Source organism: Protopterus annectens, chromosome 7.part0 (assembly GCF_019279795.1).
Source record: "Protopterus annectens isolate FY-2018-M chromosome 7.part0, PAN1.0, whole genome shotgun sequence".
Lineage (NCBI taxonomy): Eukaryota > Metazoa > Chordata > Ceratodontiformes > Protopteridae > Protopterus > Protopterus annectens.
This window is the reverse complement of record NC_056739.1, coordinates 1,187,125,995-1,187,145,556: the sequence shown is the minus strand read 5'-3', so window position 1 is coordinate 1,187,145,556 and position 19,562 is coordinate 1,187,125,995. Positions and strand designations below refer to the sequence as shown.

The 19,562-nt window shown below is 39.4% G+C and overlaps 1 protein-coding gene across 2 annotated transcripts in view; it reads right to left on the bottom strand.

The window, feature by feature from the left end:
• Positions 1 to 19,562, bottom strand: part of IDH3A (isocitrate dehydrogenase (NAD(+)) 3 catalytic subunit alpha) — a 637,839-nt gene that overhangs the window by 208,122 nt on the left and 410,155 nt on the right. For both annotated transcript variants that reach the window (XM_044077799.1, XM_044077800.1), the window contains exons 7-8: positions 12,773 to 12,875; positions 12,622 to 12,686 (exon numbers count right to left, since the gene is read on the bottom strand). In XM_044077799.1, coding sequence (XP_043933734.1) covers positions 12,622 to 12,686; positions 12,773 to 12,875 — 168 coding nt within the window. The remainder of the gene's footprint in view (positions 1 to 12,621; positions 12,687 to 12,772; positions 12,876 to 19,562) is intronic.

Here is a 19,562-nt window from a genome sequence, read left to right as displayed (position 1 = left end):
AAGAGCCCTTACAAGTCTAGTCAGTTTTACCCAGATTTCACTCAATTTTCTATCCCTAGGAGAAAGATAACATGGGTCAGCAAGCCAGGGTTTAACAATTTTTACAGTCTGATTCTGTCCGTAAGAGACATGGATGCCACCCCAGGGATGAATTTGTAATTTCCCATCCACTGGTCCAGACTGTACATGAAGATGGTCAGGGAAGGGCTCTGCTTCACATGAACAGAAAAGCCTATTCAAGAATATGGCCAATCACTGGGATACACATCTGTCTCTCCAGTGTAATCTATTCATGTAGGAGCTCAGGTTTATATCTTTGGAGCGGGTAATCCTTGTGCAGTTAGTTTTGTGAATATGTAACATTTCAGGGCTGGATTAGAGATTGACTTGTAGGTCAGGCACAGATCACCCCCTCAGTAATTGGCAGGAAACTAAATGCAGTGATAGGGCTTTTAACTGGTCTGCAAATTACATTTTGGTTATACCCTGTATTTTTTTGGGTGAGAAGCCTCGATCATAGGACTTGTAGTCGTGACCTGCTCCTAAACAAAATAAACAATGATCGTGTGAGTCCTTTTGTGGAACTGGTCTTCCACAAGCACACTTTCCCTTTCCAGATGACATGCATCTGAAATAAGTAAGGAAACAAGAAAAAACCCACCAGGGTACTTACCTGAATGCAGACAGCCAGTAACGATCGTCAAAAATGGATGGCCGAAGTCAAACAAACGTTGGATTACTGGAGCTGGAAATCGGACGTCTGAAACACACTTCGGCAGAAAAGTTCTGAACTGGGTAGGTGCAGACGTCACAGATAGCCAGCGTCTGTTTATAGCTCTTAAATGCAGTGTCGCATGCAACCTTGCACTCAAGACTTTGGTATACTGCCCGGATGTCCTGTGCTGCAGGCAGCAACTCCCTAAGGTTAAGAATACTGCAACATGAGAATAGAAGGACATAGGAAATTACATTTTATACAGACAGAATGTTGACAAAAAAACTTGTTTAACTACACCTATTTACATTACTTTGATCTATTTACAAATGATGAGTGAAACCTCAACATATAAATGAAGTCTAGTGAATCAATAATCCAAGCTTTTTCATATAGAAGCCTACTCTCTACAAAAGAAAAACTGACATCCTGCAATGAAGTAGCGGTATGAGAAAACAATCTTTTTAAAGAAACATTCAATGCCGCGAACATATGATGAAACACAAAATGTGTGTATGGGTTTATATATATACACACACACACACACACACACACACACACACATATATATATATATATATATATATATATATATATATATATATGTGTGTGTGTGTGTGTGTGTGTGTGTGTGTGTGTGTGTGTATTCAAGGCATAATACTGGGATTTGTCCCCCCTCCCCAATATCGTGCGACCCTGGAGTTGATATATATAGTCGGGGGGGTGTGGGGGGCACAGCCCCCCCACCTATTTTTGTTTAAAAGAAGAAAAGAAAACAAAAAGTACACATTTTAAACAAAAATAGGTGGGGGGAGGGTGCACCCCCCCCCGACTATATATATCAACTCCAGGGTCGCACAGTATTGGGGAGGGGGACAAATTCCTGTTAATTGCCTTGAATACTGATTTTCGATCAAATGAGTTTCTATCAAATGGTCTGTCGATCAAATGAAGGAGCTCCATATATATATAAAAAATATATATATATATATATATATATATATATATATATATATAGTTCCCCTTTACAATCCCAAAATACTGAAAGCTCGAATTTCAGTATCTCAGGACTGTAAAGAATAAAAATCTCGAAAGTGCATAAGCGCGAATTCGAATAGCTCAAATCCGTGCTTATGCGGTGTAGCAATGGGATGGGAAGTGTTTGGCCGGGATGCTTTACGGAAGTGAAGGTAAGTGAGTGTATTGTGAGTTTTATTGTAAGCTGTACATGTGGGCTAGGGTAGGGAGGTTGTGTTTGTGCATGTGTGATGTGTGTGTGTGTGAGGGAGTGTGGAATGTGTGCATGTGAGTAATGAATTTCTTAAGTGTTAGTGCGATCTCGGAGTTGGTATATATAAGTAGGGGGGGTGTGGGGGGTGCAGGAGGGCTTGCCCCACTGCATAGATGTAGTGTAGGATTGTGTAGTTTGTGTGTTGTGGGTTGAATGGTGTGCGTGTTGTGTGGTGTATGGTCTGTGAATGTTCGGGATTTCAGTTTTTCGTGTTTGTGTGTTTCAGGATTGTGGGCTGTTCGAATTTATAGTTTTGAGATACTGAAATTTGAGCTTTCCATATCTCAAGATTATAAAGGGGAATTATATTTATATATATATATATATATATATATATATATATATATATATATATATATATATATATATATATATATACACAATGTATACACAGACACAGACACACACACACACACACACAATAGATATAAAAAGTATACACACCCCTGTTAAAATGCCAAGTTTTTGTGATATAAAAAAATGAGACCACAATAAATCATTTCAAAACTTTTCCCACCTTTAATGTGACCTATAACCTGTACAATTCAATCGAAAAACAAACAAATCTGTTAGGGGAAAAAATAGAAAAAATGTACAGTAGGCTGGTCGCATAAGTGTACACACCCTTAAACTAATACTTTGTTGAAGCACCTTTTGATTTAATTACATCATTCAGTCTTCCTGGGCACACACCTGCCATCAATTAAAGAGACTCGGATTAACCCCAAATAAAGTTCAACTGCCCTATTAGGATTTTCCTGACATTTACTCAGTTGCCTGCTACAGCAAAAGCCATGGTTCATAGAGAGCTTACAAAGCATCAAAGGGATCTCATTGTTGAAAGGTATCAGTCAGGAGAAGGGTACAAACAAATTCCACAGCATTGGATATACCACGGAACATGGCAATAAAGACAGTCATCAAAAAGTGGAGGAAAATATGGGACAACAGTGACGTTGCAAGGAACTGGATGTCCCTCCAAAATTGATGAAAAGATGAGATGAAAACTGGTAAGGGAGGCTGACAAGAGACCTACAGCAAGACTGAAGGAGCTGCAGGAATTTCTGGCAAGTACTTGTTGTGTACTATGTGTGACAACAATCTCCCGTATTCTCCATATTTCTGGACTATGGGGCAGAGTTGCAAGAAGGAAGCCTTTTCTTGCACAGAAAAACATCCAGGCCAGGCTAAAATTTTCGAAAGAATACATCACGTCTCCCAAAAGCATGTGGAAAAATGTGTTATGGTCTGATGAGACTAAGGTTGAACTTTTTGGCCACAATTCCAAAAGGTACATTTGGTGCAAAAACAACACTTCGCATCACCAAAGGACACCATCCCCATGGTGAAGCATGGTGGTGGCAGTATCATGCTTTGGGGGTGCTTTTCTTCAGCTGGAACTGGGGTTTAGGCAAGGTGAAGTGAATTGTGAACAGTTCCAAATACCAGTCGCTTTTGACCCAAAACCTTCAGGCGTCTGCTAGAAAGCTGAAGATGAAGAGGAATTTCACCTTTCAGTATGACAATGACCCCAAGCATACATCCAAATCAACAAAAGAATGGCTTCACCAGAAGAAAATTAAAGTTTTGGAATGGCCCAGCCAGAGCCCAGACCTAAATCCAATAGAAAATCTGTGTGGTGACCTGAAGAGGGCTGTGCACAAGAGATGCCCTTGCAATCTGGCAGATTTGGAGCACTTTTGCAAGGAAGAGAGGGCAAATATTGCCAAGTCAAGATGTGCCATGCTGATAGACTCCTACCCAAGAAGGCTGAATGTTGTAATTAAATCAAAAGGTGCTTCAACAAAGTATTAGTTTAAGGGTGTGCACACTTAAGCAACCAGCGTATTGTACTTCTTTTATTTTTATAATTTTTCCCCTAACAGATTTGTTTTTCAAATTGAATTGTACAGGTTATAGGTCACATTAAAGGTGGGAAAAGTTTTGAAATGATTTATTACGGTCTCATTTTTTTATATCACAAAAACCTGGCATTTTAACAGGGGTGTGTACACTTTTTTATCCACTGTATATATAGATACATGCACACACGCACACACATACATAAATATGTTCTTAGATGTTGGACAAATACTTGTTCAAGATGACAAAATGAACTGTCATGATGAACAACAAAACACAGGAAGAGATAAACCCTGTCGTGAAATGTTAAAATGTCATGCTTCAAACTTTCTTCTCCTGCAAGCAATCTTTAAACAGTGTCTTACTATATACCTCAGTCAAATGACAAAGTGAAGAAACAGATGTTAACTGAAATTATAGAAAAACTGTGCATTAATACGAAAGAAAAACAATCACTGGACAACTAAACAAGTTATGTACCAAGCAGCAGTTACATCAAAGTCATTACTAGTAACACTACAGAAAAACTAATGCTGAATAAATGTAAAAATTAGGCTCTACCCATCTGAATCCAGACTATTATTCCTAGTAACATGAAGTGATCAAGTTGGTAGATTCTACAAGCCACAATGCATTATGTACAATGAAATCTATATTTCAGGACAAGGCACACCTGATGTTGTCAAATCAATGTTCCATAACATACAAGCCACGAGTTCAAAAAGGTTGTACAACCATATGGGTGTTTAAACACACAGATCCTAGTCCACTTGACCCTCAGTCAAATGAATAAAAGACAGGACTAGAAAAATAGATACAAAAACACGTTCAGTTTCACCACAGAAACGGCAAAAAGGCAATACAATATAAACAGGACTAGAAAAGAATATTAATAGCACCGAAGGCATTTTCATCTCTCTATTTTGGAATACAGGGAATCAATCTCTAACCAGCATAAATGTTGACAGAAGGCTAATGAGTAAACTACACACATTTACTTAATTACTGTCATTAAATAAGCAGGTAAAAAATACTGGTCAAGAGACCACTTTCAGCCGTAACTTGAACACATTACATTTACGCATTTATAGTACTGAATAACAACCAAGTTGCCACTTAAGATATACAAGACGGTCTTATAGCAAGATATACGTAAATCAAAACATCCCAAAATTCATATCTGATGGATTATAACAGCACAAGAAAAATTAAGGACATATATAAGATGACTTTAGCCACTGTTGGGAGAAAAAAACAGTAACAAAGAAGACTGAGACACTTAACACACTGAGACACTTAACACACTACACATATAGGAGTGCTGGAAACTACCGAAGTACACAATGTTGTGAAAAACAATCACTCACACAAAAGAGCAAACTAAATTCTGTCACCGAGATTCAACAAGGCATTAGACCAAAACCATGTAGTCCAAAGTGCAGATATGGAAGAGTTATCAGGTAGCCAGACAGATAAATGGATTGTTCATAAACTTCTACTACAGTGCATACTGACTCTAAAAGCTCAAAAATTGCAAAATACATTTTTCAATGTGCTTAGTCTTGTGATGTAGAGTAAGCCCACAACATGATAAAAGAGATCCAATAGTGAATATAAATTAAGCACGATAATGTACACCAAGGAAAATACTGTCACAGGCCAGCTGATGTGGTGAACATATATCTTTAGGGGGTGGTCTTCGCTGAGTCCTTAACTAGGAAAGAATGCTGAGTAGTGTTAAAACCTCCTGGAAGGTAGGAGCATACATGTCAGCAATACTTTGGCAAATTTGAGGTAAGCTTGGCTAGGTTTAAAATGTCTCATAGGCCGATAGCCTACTAACCACCTATGAACTTCTGGAGTTATCCAAACACTACTACACATTGAAGGTATGAAGTAACAAGCAGTGGCCACAATAATCATCATCAAACCCCCCCCCCCTCCTTTTTTCACCCATTTTCTACATGGGGTTGAGGTGTCATGTCAACTGTCGTCTGTCTCTATTCATTGCTACTCTTCCTGCCTTCTTCAACACTCTTGCCTGACTGTCCCAGGTCTTCTCTCACACAGTCCATCCACCTCATTGCTGGACACCCTTGTTTCCTCCCGTCTGTCCCAAATTTTCTTCACCAGATTATCTTCTGCTTTTCTGCACATGTGCCTGAACCAACATAACCTGCTCTCTGACCTTTTCTAGAATTGGATCTACACTGGCTTCTGCCCTTATGTCCTCCTTCGTCTGCCCCACAGTGTGCATTCTACCACCTGAACCAGGCTATCTCCATCACCTCTAGCTTCAACTACTCTGCTTTACTGCCCAGGTTTCTGTGCCATACAGTAGTACTGATCACGCTACTATTTTGTACACCTTATTTTTTTAGCTTCTTTGGTATTCTTCTGTCATACACTATACCTGACACATTGTGCCAGTTGGCTACAGCCCCTCTGATTTTGGCTTTGACCTCTTCATTCACACTTCCCTTCTCCTTAACCACCCCTTCCAAAGAAGTGAAGCGGTTAACCTGTTCCACTATTTTCCCTTCTAGCTCGATTCTCAGCTTCTTCTGATTTCCCCATTTGCTGACATTACAACTGTCTTATCTGTACTCAGCTGCATCCCACGTGTCTTCAGTTTTGCATTCCATTTCCCTATCCTTTGCTGTAGTTCTTGCTCAGAGTCTGCCTGTAGTGCCACATTGCCTGCACAAAGCAACTTTGTTGACCTGTCCCCTCCGACCCGTTTGCTAATGTAGTCCATCACCAGTATGAACAGCAGTTGACCTAGAGCTGAACCCTAATGCACCCCCACTCCCACTGGGAACCCCTCTGTAATACCAAACACTGTTCATACTGGAGTTATTGGGTCCTTCTACACAGCTTGCACTAATTCTGCCAATGTTTCTAGGACTTTGAACCAAATGCAAGACCACCCAAACCAGCTTTCTTGGGACCTTGTCACACGCTTTCTCCAAGTCTAGGAATACCCAAGTTGGACTCTTTCCTCATCCCTTGCTTCTTCTCAAATATACCTTACTGCAGACATTGGGTCAGTGTTTTGCTGCATCCTGATCTGAATCCAAACTGCTCATCTTCCATCTTTCTTTCTACTACTCTGCATATTTGTTTATCAATCATCCTCTGTAGAGCTTTCATGCAACTGTGACAGGAGTTTGATACCTCTGTACTGCCAACAGTTGTGAATGTCCCCATTCAAACACTGGCACTACTGTGCTTATTCTCCAGTCATCTGGGATATGCCTTTTTCTCCACAATGCTTGGAGTACCCTCAGGAGCCATTTCTCTCTCTCACCATGCATCTTTATCATATCTGCCATAGGTTCATAGTAGTACTAAGCTAACTGCCCTTGCAAGCCATTTTAAGCCTAGCCAATTATACCTTGTGAGACTCAAACCCTGCACCTTGTGTTTATAAGGCAAACACCTTAGCCATTAAGCCACCCGCCCAACCCCATGACCTAGTCTGAGCTTGCTGGTTTGCCTAACTTCATTTTCTTTATTGCTATTCTTACTTTTTTATTGTAGGCTCTTCCTCGTCATTCCCCTCCATAGGCTGTGTCTGGGGCAGTACAACTTTTGTGGGGTTTTCTTCATTCAGAAGTTGCTGGAATTACTCCCCTCCATCTGCCTTTGATGTCCTGTGGACTTATGAGCAGGTTGCTGCTGGCATTGCTTATGAAGGCTAGGTCTTGGCTATCTTCTTTATCTTTCTGACTTTGCCTTGCAACCTGATAGAACTTCTCTGTGCCATCTATTGAGTTACTTTCCAGAAGTGGGTAGAGTGCCTCTGATGCCTTGTTCTTTGCTATCGCAACTCTTTTCATATTCTCTTTGTTAGCCAACCAGCATTCCTTCCTAACTGGTCAGTCTTTTCCATCTTCCACTTTTTTCTGCATTCCTCCTTTCTTTTGACAACTTCCTGGACTTCTGTATTCCACCACCAGCTTTCCTTATGTACCTTATGTCCATACCTGGCTCGGCCTTATATTTGTTCTGTAATCCTCACACATGCTGTTTTGAGGTGCTGCCATTCTTCAACTCCAACTACATCTTCTTCTTTTTGAGATGCTAGAGCCCTGAGTAATTAATTGAACAGTTGTGCTTTACTCCAGTCAACCTCTAGGTTTTCAGCCTGGTCTCTGATGACCTTTGAGTCTTCTCTGACCACTGCTTGTAACTGATTGTGGCAACCAGTGGTTTATGCTGAGGGCCGACTGTTTCACTGGGAATGAATTTGCAATCACTTATTCTACCCAGAGCCTTTTCCTCACTAGAAGGAAGGCTACTTGAGTTGTATGTGATCTTGTTTCTCTTTCTGAATCGTGGTGGCTACTATCAAGCCATCTGCCAGACAGAAGTCTGTAATGGCCTCTCCCTCCTTTATTCCTGCTTCCCCACCCATATGGACCCAGGCGGTCCTCATATCTTGTTCTGTGTGTCACAATTTATGCATTCAAGTCACACATTATTAACACCAATTCATGTTGTCCTGCTTATCTAGTAGGTCCTGCAACTGCTCTCGGAATGCACTCATTTCCTCTCTATCACAACCTTGCTATGGGGAACAGGCTGAGATTATGACTAGAAAAAAAACAGGAGTATCTTGAATTTGAACCAGAGGCCAGCAAAAATGGATGAACTGTAACATGTCATTTCCAAGAACAATGTTTCTGTAAAAAAAAAAACCTTGGAAAAAAGACTGGAAGTTGGTAGACTGCAATAAACTGGTAGGAGGACTTTAAAGTATAATTCCCACCATGTCATTACTGTTCAGAAGGATAATGACGGAAATGAAGTTGTAACCAGAAGTAAAATTGTAATACGTTTACAGTAAGTCAAGTGCATGTTACACTGTAAAATAGCTCTGTAAAGTATGCAGGTGTACATTAAATGTAAGGTGGTGAGACTCATAAGTGACTACTGTTAATACCAATGTTATAAAAATTATTTGACTACTTTGTTTTTTTAAAACATCCAAGGAATGACTCTCTTTTTATCAGGGCTAATACATGTCTTTATAAGGATGAAAGCTCCATGATTTTACCTTAACTAAAAAAACAACTGGGAACATTCCCATGTCCTTTTAAGGATACTTTTCATTACTTACAAACAGACTAACGAACCATATAAGACTTTGGTATAAAGACATGGCTATAAAATAAAAATTGATACAACTTGATAATGCGGCCTTTTAAGAACAATCACCACAGAGAGAATACGGGCTTACACACCAAGGCTAGCCACGATTGATAGATCCTTAGACATAATGGGACATCACAATCATCTAGATTTCTTAATTGTGCTTCTTGGATTGTGGTACCCCCAAAGTGACATTCGGCTGGCATAATGTTCTCTAACGGGTCTACTTCAAAATATCGAAAGACCACTTACTCAAATTCCAAATCATTGAGACGACAATATCGAAACCACATATCCATGAACCGTCATACCATTGAAAATGTTCACCAGGAAAATAACCACTTGGCCACCATGGAGAAGTTTGCCCTTTTCCCTACTATAGTGCGATCTCAAAGTAATTTTTAGTTGGGGGGTGTGGGGGAATGAAGCACCCCACTCTGGTTGGTTTTACTTGCTTCGTGGTGTGTATTTTGTCCTGGTGGCCAAGTGGTTCCTTTCCAGGTGAATATTTTTGATGGTTTAACAATTTGCGGCTATATGGTTTTGATATTGTCGTCTTGATGATTTGGGATTCAAGTAAGTGGTCTTTCAATATTTTAAAGTAGACTCCCTCTAACACCAAGGGCCTTGTATAGATGATAATGATGATCCAGAGTGAAGCAAACAGCAAGAACATCCCACTACTGTCAGTGGCCCTGATGCAGAAAAGTCAAGCAATAGAGTTAGTTACGATGTTGTGATTACGGTAATGGCAATGTTTGTATTTCCTGATACAGCAATCGGGTTAATTATGTAGACATATGAAGGGTTAGAGACAAGAATTAAGGTGGGAGGGTTCCTCTCTGAAAATCTGTGTTTGAACAGAGGAAAGAGGAGGGGTGTCCTCTTCATCCTTTATTTGACTTGTACTTACACCCAATGGCAAAGTAAATAAGGGACCCATAAATTCAAGGGTATAATGCTTATGACACACAAAATTTACTCTTATTTGCAGATGATACTATTTTGTACTTGATAAACCCAGAAAATGATACTTCAGTGTTGTAAAACATTTTGAAATAGTTTCAAGTTCATCTCAGATTATAAAACAAATGAAGATAAAACAAAGGCTAGAGCAGTAAACTATGTTTTCACACACTGAGTCATCAATACTCATATTTATGGAGACATGTCTAAATGAAGTATTTAGGTGTATTGATGAAAAAGGATTCTATTATACAGCTAAGGATGTGTGTGAAGACACTAAAAAGTTCTTACAAAAATTGAGAGGTTAGAAGCTCTTGACTACGGATATAAATGGTAAGGTACAAGTGGTGAAAATGTTTCTAATCCATTAATATTACATACAGATCACGCATATGTTTGCCAACCAGAGGAGAAGCTGTGGACCAGAATTAAAAATGAACTGAAGAAATTTTGGAGGGAGAGAGTAAGAGTTAAGTGGGATAAATTGTTTCTTCCCACAGAACAAGGTGGTTTAGGATTACCAGATTTGAAGAGATCTTTTAGTCTACACAGGTAAAGCCCGTATACAAAGGACAAGTGGAAGACAAATCAAAGTAGAAACAAATTATGCTGAAATGGAGAGCGGGTTCATGAAAGATGGACAGAGTATGATTTTAGATACAAGCCCTTGAGGAGAATTAATACCACCATCATACAGAACATTGTATTTACATAGTCAAATTATTTTGACAACTAAGCCAACATAAGAAAATATATTTTACCAACAGGGATGACCAAGTAGGGGGCTTAGAAAATAGGCAAAAAAGAGCTGGAATTTATTGGAGAAAATTAGCAAAGGAACCAATGAATTGGGACCAAATACCTAGGGAGTTACAAGGTGGGAGTAGGCCAAGCAGAACTTTGGATGGGGCATCCTGCACCTTTAAAAAATAAGTAATGAAAAGAAAGTTCAGCTCTATCCACAACAGACTGTTACAACCTACTGTTTAAAAGTTCTGATGTTGTGTGACATGCAAAGTTTTTGTTTTGCCTTTTCGACTTTTCCCGGTTAGGGGTCGCCACAGCAGAACTCCAGTCCGCTAATAATTGGCAGCAGATTTTTATGGTGCCGTGTTGCCAGCCCGACGCCCAACCTTCAGCGAAGGCACGCCCATTCATGCATGTCTTTCGGAGGCCACTCGACTGCGAGGAGGACATGCAGACTCCACACAGAAGGCACTCCAGCTGTGAATCGAACAGGAGAACCTCTTGCTGTGAGGCAACAACGCTACCGCTGCACCACCGCGGATTCTGTTGTGTGACATGCAAAGTAAGTTACAAAATTAAAATTTAGTCTTACTACAATACAGGTAATATTGAAAAGTCCATTTAGTTTAACACACTAGCAACCTGAAATAAGTTGCAAATATTGACAGCAAAAACAAAAATAACATGGTATAGCAACACAAAAGCAACTAAAATGGATAGAAGAAGCAACTCCCTCATCATGGATGCAAGACGGTAACAAGTCTTCTCGATTTCTGAATGTCTAGCTTTATTTCAGTAGTCTGAAGACGTGACTAAGAAACAAGTTCAACAACAAATACTGATAATTCCAATAGGCATTCATTTTTAAAGTGAAATTTTAAAATAAACATTTGATGTGGTCAGGTATGAACAAAAGTTAATAAAACTATACTACTTCATAGGTTGTAGACAAAGAAAAAAATCAAATATTTTGGTGTAAAATGTCAATGAACTCGGATATACAGATCAAGAACAGTTCTATGTAAGATAACAGGCTGAAAATGGCTGTGATATAGAGTGTGTGTCAAATACTTACACTTGCAAAAGTAATGAGTGAAGAGTTAACCAAGTGAAGGCCAAGCTCAAACATCCTTTCCTCACCCATCACTTATCACAGACCTTACCAGCTGGGTTTGAATCACATTGGATTCAATGTGATCACCTCAATCATTGCACACAGGGTAGGAATAGTCTAAAGAAACCAGTCTCCAAGAAAATATAACTAGCTCCTCAATGCCATAATATAAGAGTAGGGTTAAAAACCAGAAGTGACACATGGAAATGGTTACTGACTTAACATGTAAGGAGTTACAGTACATTGGCATAACTTCTCTGTATGGTGAGGCAATTAAAAAGCAGCAGTAGCAAAAGAACACACTGTTTCAGCTAGCTTGAAATGTCATTCTTCTAGAAATGTCTATAGATCATCCCAAAGTTTTTAAGAAATGCTGACTACAAGTTTAACTGCATCATCACAACAACTATGCAATAGAGAGGGATATAGTAGTCTACAGTGAAGCCAGTTTACAGCATAAAAACACTTTGATGAAAGATGAAAAAATTAGCTAAAACTAGTAGTTTACTTTGCATGCAGTAATCTACAATACACCCCATGCAGGGACTATGCCCTCTGCATCCTCTAATTATAATCACTATGAGGTTGCAGCAGGTCAGAGCATGTTAGCCAGTTTTACTGACACAGGTACCACTGAAACAGGTTTTGACGCCATAAATAGCTATCCTTTTAAAGGGCCAACTACGTTATTAAATGAAATTCTATTTTTAAATATCATATAAAGTAGTTCCTTAAAAAGGCTGAAATATATATTTTCTGGTGTCTTACCTTAAAATGTCTCCATAGAGATTTGGCATTACAAGGACATCAAACTGTGTTGGATCCTGTACCATCTGCAACACAAAAGAAGTCAATGATAGACGTGATCACCAAAAGAAAAAAAATGTACTTCGCAAGTGATGTGATTGAAAATACTTACATTCAAACATACTGTGTCCAGGTACATTTCCATAAACTTAATATCTTTATAGTTTTCTGCAACCTCTCTGCATTTTTTCAAGAAAAGCCCATCAGACATCCGCCTATAAGAAACAAAATCTGTTAAGGGATGAAGGCACATACCTATATGAATTACGGCTGAGCAAACAGTAAGTAAAGACCATCTAAACAAAATTCAGCACAGATCTGAGTAACAGTCACCAGTGAACATACTCACATGCACGCTACAGTTCAGTGATAACCTGTTAAGTCTGTATGATGGTTTTGCTTGCAGTGAAAAACTGGCACTTGGCACAGAAGATTAAGGTGCTGTTTCCTGTGGTCCAGTGGTCCAGTGGTCCAGGGTTTGATTCCCTTAACTTCCATTACCTGTGTGTGACTGGGCAAGTCACTTAACCAGACAACACTCCAGGGATGAGTTTGAAAAAGGGCTGTGGAGATTAGTGCTCTACCCCAGCAAACAAAAATAAAACCAATAAAATACACATTGTTCTTAATAAGTGATGTACTTCATTCTAGGTCAGAAAGACTTGTATAGTAATAAATATTCCTCCACAGTGTGTTGATTTTTTTAAATAGCAATCCAGTTATCAGTTTTATTTTTTAATAAGATCAATGAACAGTTAACAGTGCCCACTATCAGTTTATCCCGTAAGACTAATACTATCTATGGCACATACCAGTTCTTCTTTGTATGGCTGACTGGAGTATTGACCTAACACCATTTTTTTCCCTTAGATCTGATGTTGGGGGAAAAACACACACAAATATATATATATATATATATATATATATATATATATGGGTCTATGTCAGAAGATCAAAAGTTCAAAAGACTGTAAATCAAAATATTTAAAACTCAAAATATCAAAAATATTTTTAATGCAGGGGACAAGCCCCCCTGCTCCCCTCATGTGGGAGGCTGTGCTCCACATACCCCCTGCCAGACCTCTCAACGAATCAGGGACAAATTTCAACAGAATCAGGGACAAGTCAAGAAAAAATCAGGGACACTTTTAAAATATTAGTGCTATTAACTTGAAACACTGACAGAATCAGAGCATATGAATTAATACACATTTTCTGAAGTAAAAGAAGTTTATAACTCTTAATTATTGTTATTATTCATTAAGTGTAATTCACCACCTTTCCTCCAAAAGTCACTAGTTTTAGGAGGGATTAAGAGGGACAGAGTTAAAATTTGAGTCAGAATCAGGGACAGTTGAGAGGTATGCCCCCTGCTAATTATATACGCCAACTCCAAGATTGCACAACACTGGAGAAAGGGCAAATTCCACTTTCGGCATTTTGATTTTCAGTCTTTTGAGCTTTTGATCTTCTGAAGGGGATCCATAGATATATATATATATATATATATAAATATAAATTACAGATTTTGAAAATATTCAATATTCATCTGTGAAAACCTTAAAAGTCAAAACATGATTCTGCTATCTTGTAGTAGCTTATGCTATGTATACTTGCATTTACTAAATAAGCTGCAAAGTCCATGTGTTGAAGACCAGAAACGTTCTTACTCCAGCCTAATTTGCTTGTGTTTTAATTTAATAGCAAAAACACAAAATATTTTAAAGCTAGTCAAAAGGTACTTTAGTCCTAACAAGAATGTGTCACAATGTTACAGACTGATAGAAAAGGGCCATATATTTCAGAGTGCTAAATCTTAACACAAATGTGTGTGATGAATAGGAGCGACAGGTTTAATATGTGATGGCATGGGCTTTAAATCTGTACCACTGACATCAAATAATAAGGGGCAAGCGGCTTTAAATGCACTTCTGCATTAGGTAATAGCTAATATATGCTGTAGCTATAAACTGTTCACTGCACAACTACATATCAGTCTTATAATCACTGGCTCCCTAGGATTTCAGCTAACTCCAACTTTGCACATTGTTGTCCACCACAATCTTAACATTAGCAATTCAAATTAGACCAAAGTAATTTTGCTCACAAACACACAATATTTTCTAGGACAGGGTTGTTGATATCACTCCAGTACCAACACCCCTCTCCTTGCCTGTACAGTAATGCTACCACCACCTACACAGATTGTCATAAAGAATAATTCTAACAACTTATCTGGATGTACTCTTAGTAGTAGACAGAGAGATATTCTGAACTGCCATCTACCTCTGACTTAGGCATCCAAACAATAGTTGCATAACTGCACAGGTAAATGGAACCTATCTGAAGCACTGTTTCAAGAATGCAATCCACTGTGCACAGTCCAGAAGTATGTCAGTAACTCAACTGGCAGTTCTCTTCTCTCTACTTAAGGAAATTTGAGGTATTTATTCCTGCCTGGGTTTAAATTATGTATTACACTTTTCTTTTGGGAGGAGGCAAATTAAACAAGCTACCGCCCAAATAAGGAAATGCCCTGCAAATGTGTACACACCTTAGAAGAAGATTTAGGGTTACCTTCTAACAGTTGCATTACATGTGTAGAGTACAACGGACTATTTTACATTCAACACTTTAATACATCTTGTATATCCAATGTGCTGCAAGATTTACAATTTTTTATGAGATGAAGTACATATTGCTTTAGTTTAATATTACTTGTCTTCATACAGCAAAAACAGTTTGCCATCATACTACTGTATCAAGAATTTTAACTTGGATATGACTTTTACTTAAAATTATTCAAGTAAAATTGCTGGCATTCTTTTGGGTTCAAAAGGTATCACAGCACATCTGTCACAGTTAAAAATATATACCATTTTTCAGAACACCAAGTAGTAATCAGAATAAGCACAGACTGTAGCTTCCTGTAATCTTCCATAATGTCAGAGTCAAGTTTACAATCATCTGCATACCTTCCAACAAGATATTATAATGTGAGTAGATAGAGCCATGCTGCACATTATGTACCCAGATGGTGACTCTGGCACAAGTAATGGACCAGGCCACTGAAAAGAGTTGGCAAGAGGGGAATGAGCAACTTAAATCATTAAGAACAACTTCAGCTAGACCATCCTGCATAGACACACAAATAAGCCTGTATCTGCAACATTAATGTCAGTACAATCAATAGAAGCTCAACTCTGATATGCCTACTATGAAAGGCTGGAACCTGAACAGATGAGGCAAACAGCTGAGGGGCTCTTAGCCCCATTATATCATGAAAGTAAACTCACTTACCTTGCCTGGCAATAAAATGACAAAATACTGTGTTCCCTGGTCCCTGGACTGGTTAGAAGAAATCTCAATGGTATTAGCATAAGGATGGCTAATCAGGATCTCATGCCACTTAGCTGAAGGTTTCTAAAGAGCACCCACGTTCTTGGAGGTCACAGTGATATGGTATTAGCATAAGGATGGCTAATCAGGATCTCATGCCACTTAGCTGAAGGTTTCTAAAGAGCACCCACATTCTTGGAGGTCACAGTGATACAGTATGGATATTTCCCGTTTGTACAGTCTGGATATGTCCCGTCTGCATTTAAGACATTTTTAATTGGTTTCACAATGGAAAGAATCCAGATAGTGCTTATGACTTGTGTGTGTGTGTGTGGGGGGGGGGGGGACAAATAGGTGTCTTACACTTGTTCATATAGGACTTCAGACGACAAATGTTCTCCAAGCATGTGGTCACTTGGGTGGAGGGAACTATATGGTGGGGAGCTGTCAACATCATTTGTTTCTAAGATCATGGCTTCTGCGCATCTAGCCTTCTCACAAGATGTGCATAGGACAGAATCCTCTGGCCATCCTCTACCTAGGACAAGCTTAAGTATGGTCAGCCTCCATAGGGATATACAATGGGCAGACACTGCAGCAGATATCAAGAGACAGGGATATGACACTTAACAGCATTCCTACAAATAGTGGCAAGGAAACCACAAAGGCCTGCACTGGGCTTATTAGAGAAATCTCTCCATGTCCCCAAATGACACATTCCTACAGCAAGGGTCTTCAGATGTCAATTACTTACATGAAGTACAAGATTCAGAACAGAAAAACTTGGACAGCCCTGATGCACAACCTTCAATGAAGGTACGCCCATTCATGCACGTCTCCACGCAGAAGACGCTCTAGCTGAGAATCGAACCAGACAGCGTCTTACTGTGAGGCGACAACGCTACCGCAGCACCACCACCGCGGTAACATTATTGCTAATGCACAAAAAAGTAATTGATCTAAAACTTCCAGGAGTGACAATACACAGACATAATTATGTTTTGAGAAGATGACACTTGCCATTAGACCTAAAAAGCACAGAAGGTCCAGTCCAGTAGCCTCTAATAATTTCTCATATATGCTTACAAAAGCTATGGCCTATTCTGCCATCTGTGTGGGGCAATAACAACCAGCATTAAAAAATGCCCAACTATGCTCCAGTAAGGTCAATTCTCAATCAGAAAGACATCTTACACATTACAGACCTCCCCAGATGCTGGAACCATGGTAGCACCCACGCCAGAAATGCTCTCAGAAATTCCCATCATGAGGTCACAAAAAAGCCAGTCATCAAAGAATGGAAACATATGGAAGTTAGCATCATATTAAATACTGTGGATGCATAGGAGAAACCAAATGGCAGCACTCATTAATGAATACGATATCCACCAAGGATTAACTAAAAAAAATCTCCTGTTCAGACTCTAGATAATAAGACCATTCCCAGCAACACCAAACAAGTGTCCCGTGCAGCAGATGCATCACCCTATGGATAGTCACCAAACAAACCACATTTACGTTGAGCTTAGGAGCAATCTTCCATCTACATAGATCACACCTGAGAGTCCTCCTCATTCTTCATTTCAGTAATTCTACACAGAGGACTTTTCTAAAGAAGTGGGTTGGTCTAGAAGTGGAAGAATCTTGGGGGAACTATAAAGGCCCCACCCACACACACTAGTCAATTCCTGTTTTCTCCTCTGAAGTCTGCCTCTACATCCTGGAAGAATCCCCAAAAAGGTTCTCACCTGGTAAAGAAGCATTCAGAAAGGCCTGCTTAAGCTCCTCCTAAAACAAAGACAGCCTCAACCATGCCATCTTTCATAACCCATTTCTGAGGCTGCTACCCAGTCAAAACAGTGATGGGTATACGCAAGCAAACTATAAATTTAGGGTGTAGTAAGGGTCTTCATCACATCACATCTGGTCCCAGAGTCACCGTAAGTCTGACTGCTTCTTCTCTGACTGATGGACAATATTATCTTGCTTACCCTATACAGAACTACAGATTCATACCAAGCAGTAAGAAGGAAAGGTGTTGTGGTCTCTGAGACCTATGCTGAAATGTAGAGATCAAAAAACAGTCTGCCATGTAATGCTTAGTCAGGATGATGTTACACTCAAGAACTTAAAATGGCATCATCTTAGGACTAAAAGATGCATAATATGAATGTTTCAAAGCTAAATAAATAAAATCCTTAAGGACAGCCTCCATGAAAGAAATGAGCAAAGGGTCTCCATTCTTCTATTGCAGACACTAAATAAGACATTTCTCAGGGAAGGCAACAGAACTACACACTGGTGTGAAAGTCATCCCAAAGAAGGGAATCATCTAGTGAGGAGCTATATACAGAGAAAGCCTCAATATCCTTGCCCCTCTCTGAGATCTCTTGTTTCTCCAAGTCCTATTCCCATCGCAGTGAAGTCGAGGGAAATTATTCTTTAAAATACCCACAAAGGGAGGAAGATCATGTTTTGCCTGACGATCTAGACAGGTGAGCATAAAATGGGCAAGTGCCTTGGGGGGGGGGGGGGTTGCTTAGCCAGCAAGGCCTAGATCTCAAGGTTGATACTAGAAGGAATTAACAACAGGTCTCAAAAGACCTGCGCAGAGACTGTCAAAGGCATCAATCCATGCTTTCTACGGTGCATTCTTTTACAACCACTGGGTCAGGTCACACCACATAGGAAAGTTATGACAATCAGCATCTGAAACAACCCTGTGACCTCTAAAGGAGTTGTAGGATCAAAGGGTGAGAAAACTCCTCAGACCAAATTATGACCAAAGAGGCAACACAAGTCACTCAATGGATCATGCCACATTAGCAGCCTGTGTGTACTGATGCTTCAGATGCAAAATATGTGAAATACAGACTGGCCATCTTCATAACGCAGCCCACTGTTGCTGGAACTGTTGCTGGAATATAACTCTCAGAGACCTCTTGTATGTCCTAGATGTAAGACATGACAGACACCTTGGCCTCTGAAACCCTTAACTTCTTGGGTTCCTCAAAAATCCGTCTGGGATTGAGAAACTGACCCTACTGGCAAATTCAGCAAGTATAATCCTCAGGAGTTAACATTTTCAGAATAATAAGACAGACCTAAACTTTTCCCTTCTCCATCAGATAGTCAGATCAAAGCATAGACAAAAGCTTTACAATGAGCTCCTTCCCAGGCAGTAGACAGTGCCAGTGTGGGTCTTCACTCATGATGACTGACCAACTGAAGAAGACTAGGAAGTTTTCATAATTTTAGACAGTGATCACAAACTTTTACATGAAAACATTACGTTTGACAGCCAAGATGTGACACAGTCTGAAAAATGCCATGAGTGGTAAAGGATAATGGCTAGGGTTACCACCTGTCCCACTTTGCGAGGGACAGTCCCTCTTTAGGCAGTTGTGTCCTGCAAAAAATTAAAAAAAAATGGAAAATGTCCTGAGATTTTAAGACTAAAATATTTTCTATATTTTATGTAATAGATGCATAAAACAGTTATTCTGTATCTGAAACACCTAAATGTTATAAAAAACACAACAAGCAACTAAAATGCTACAAGA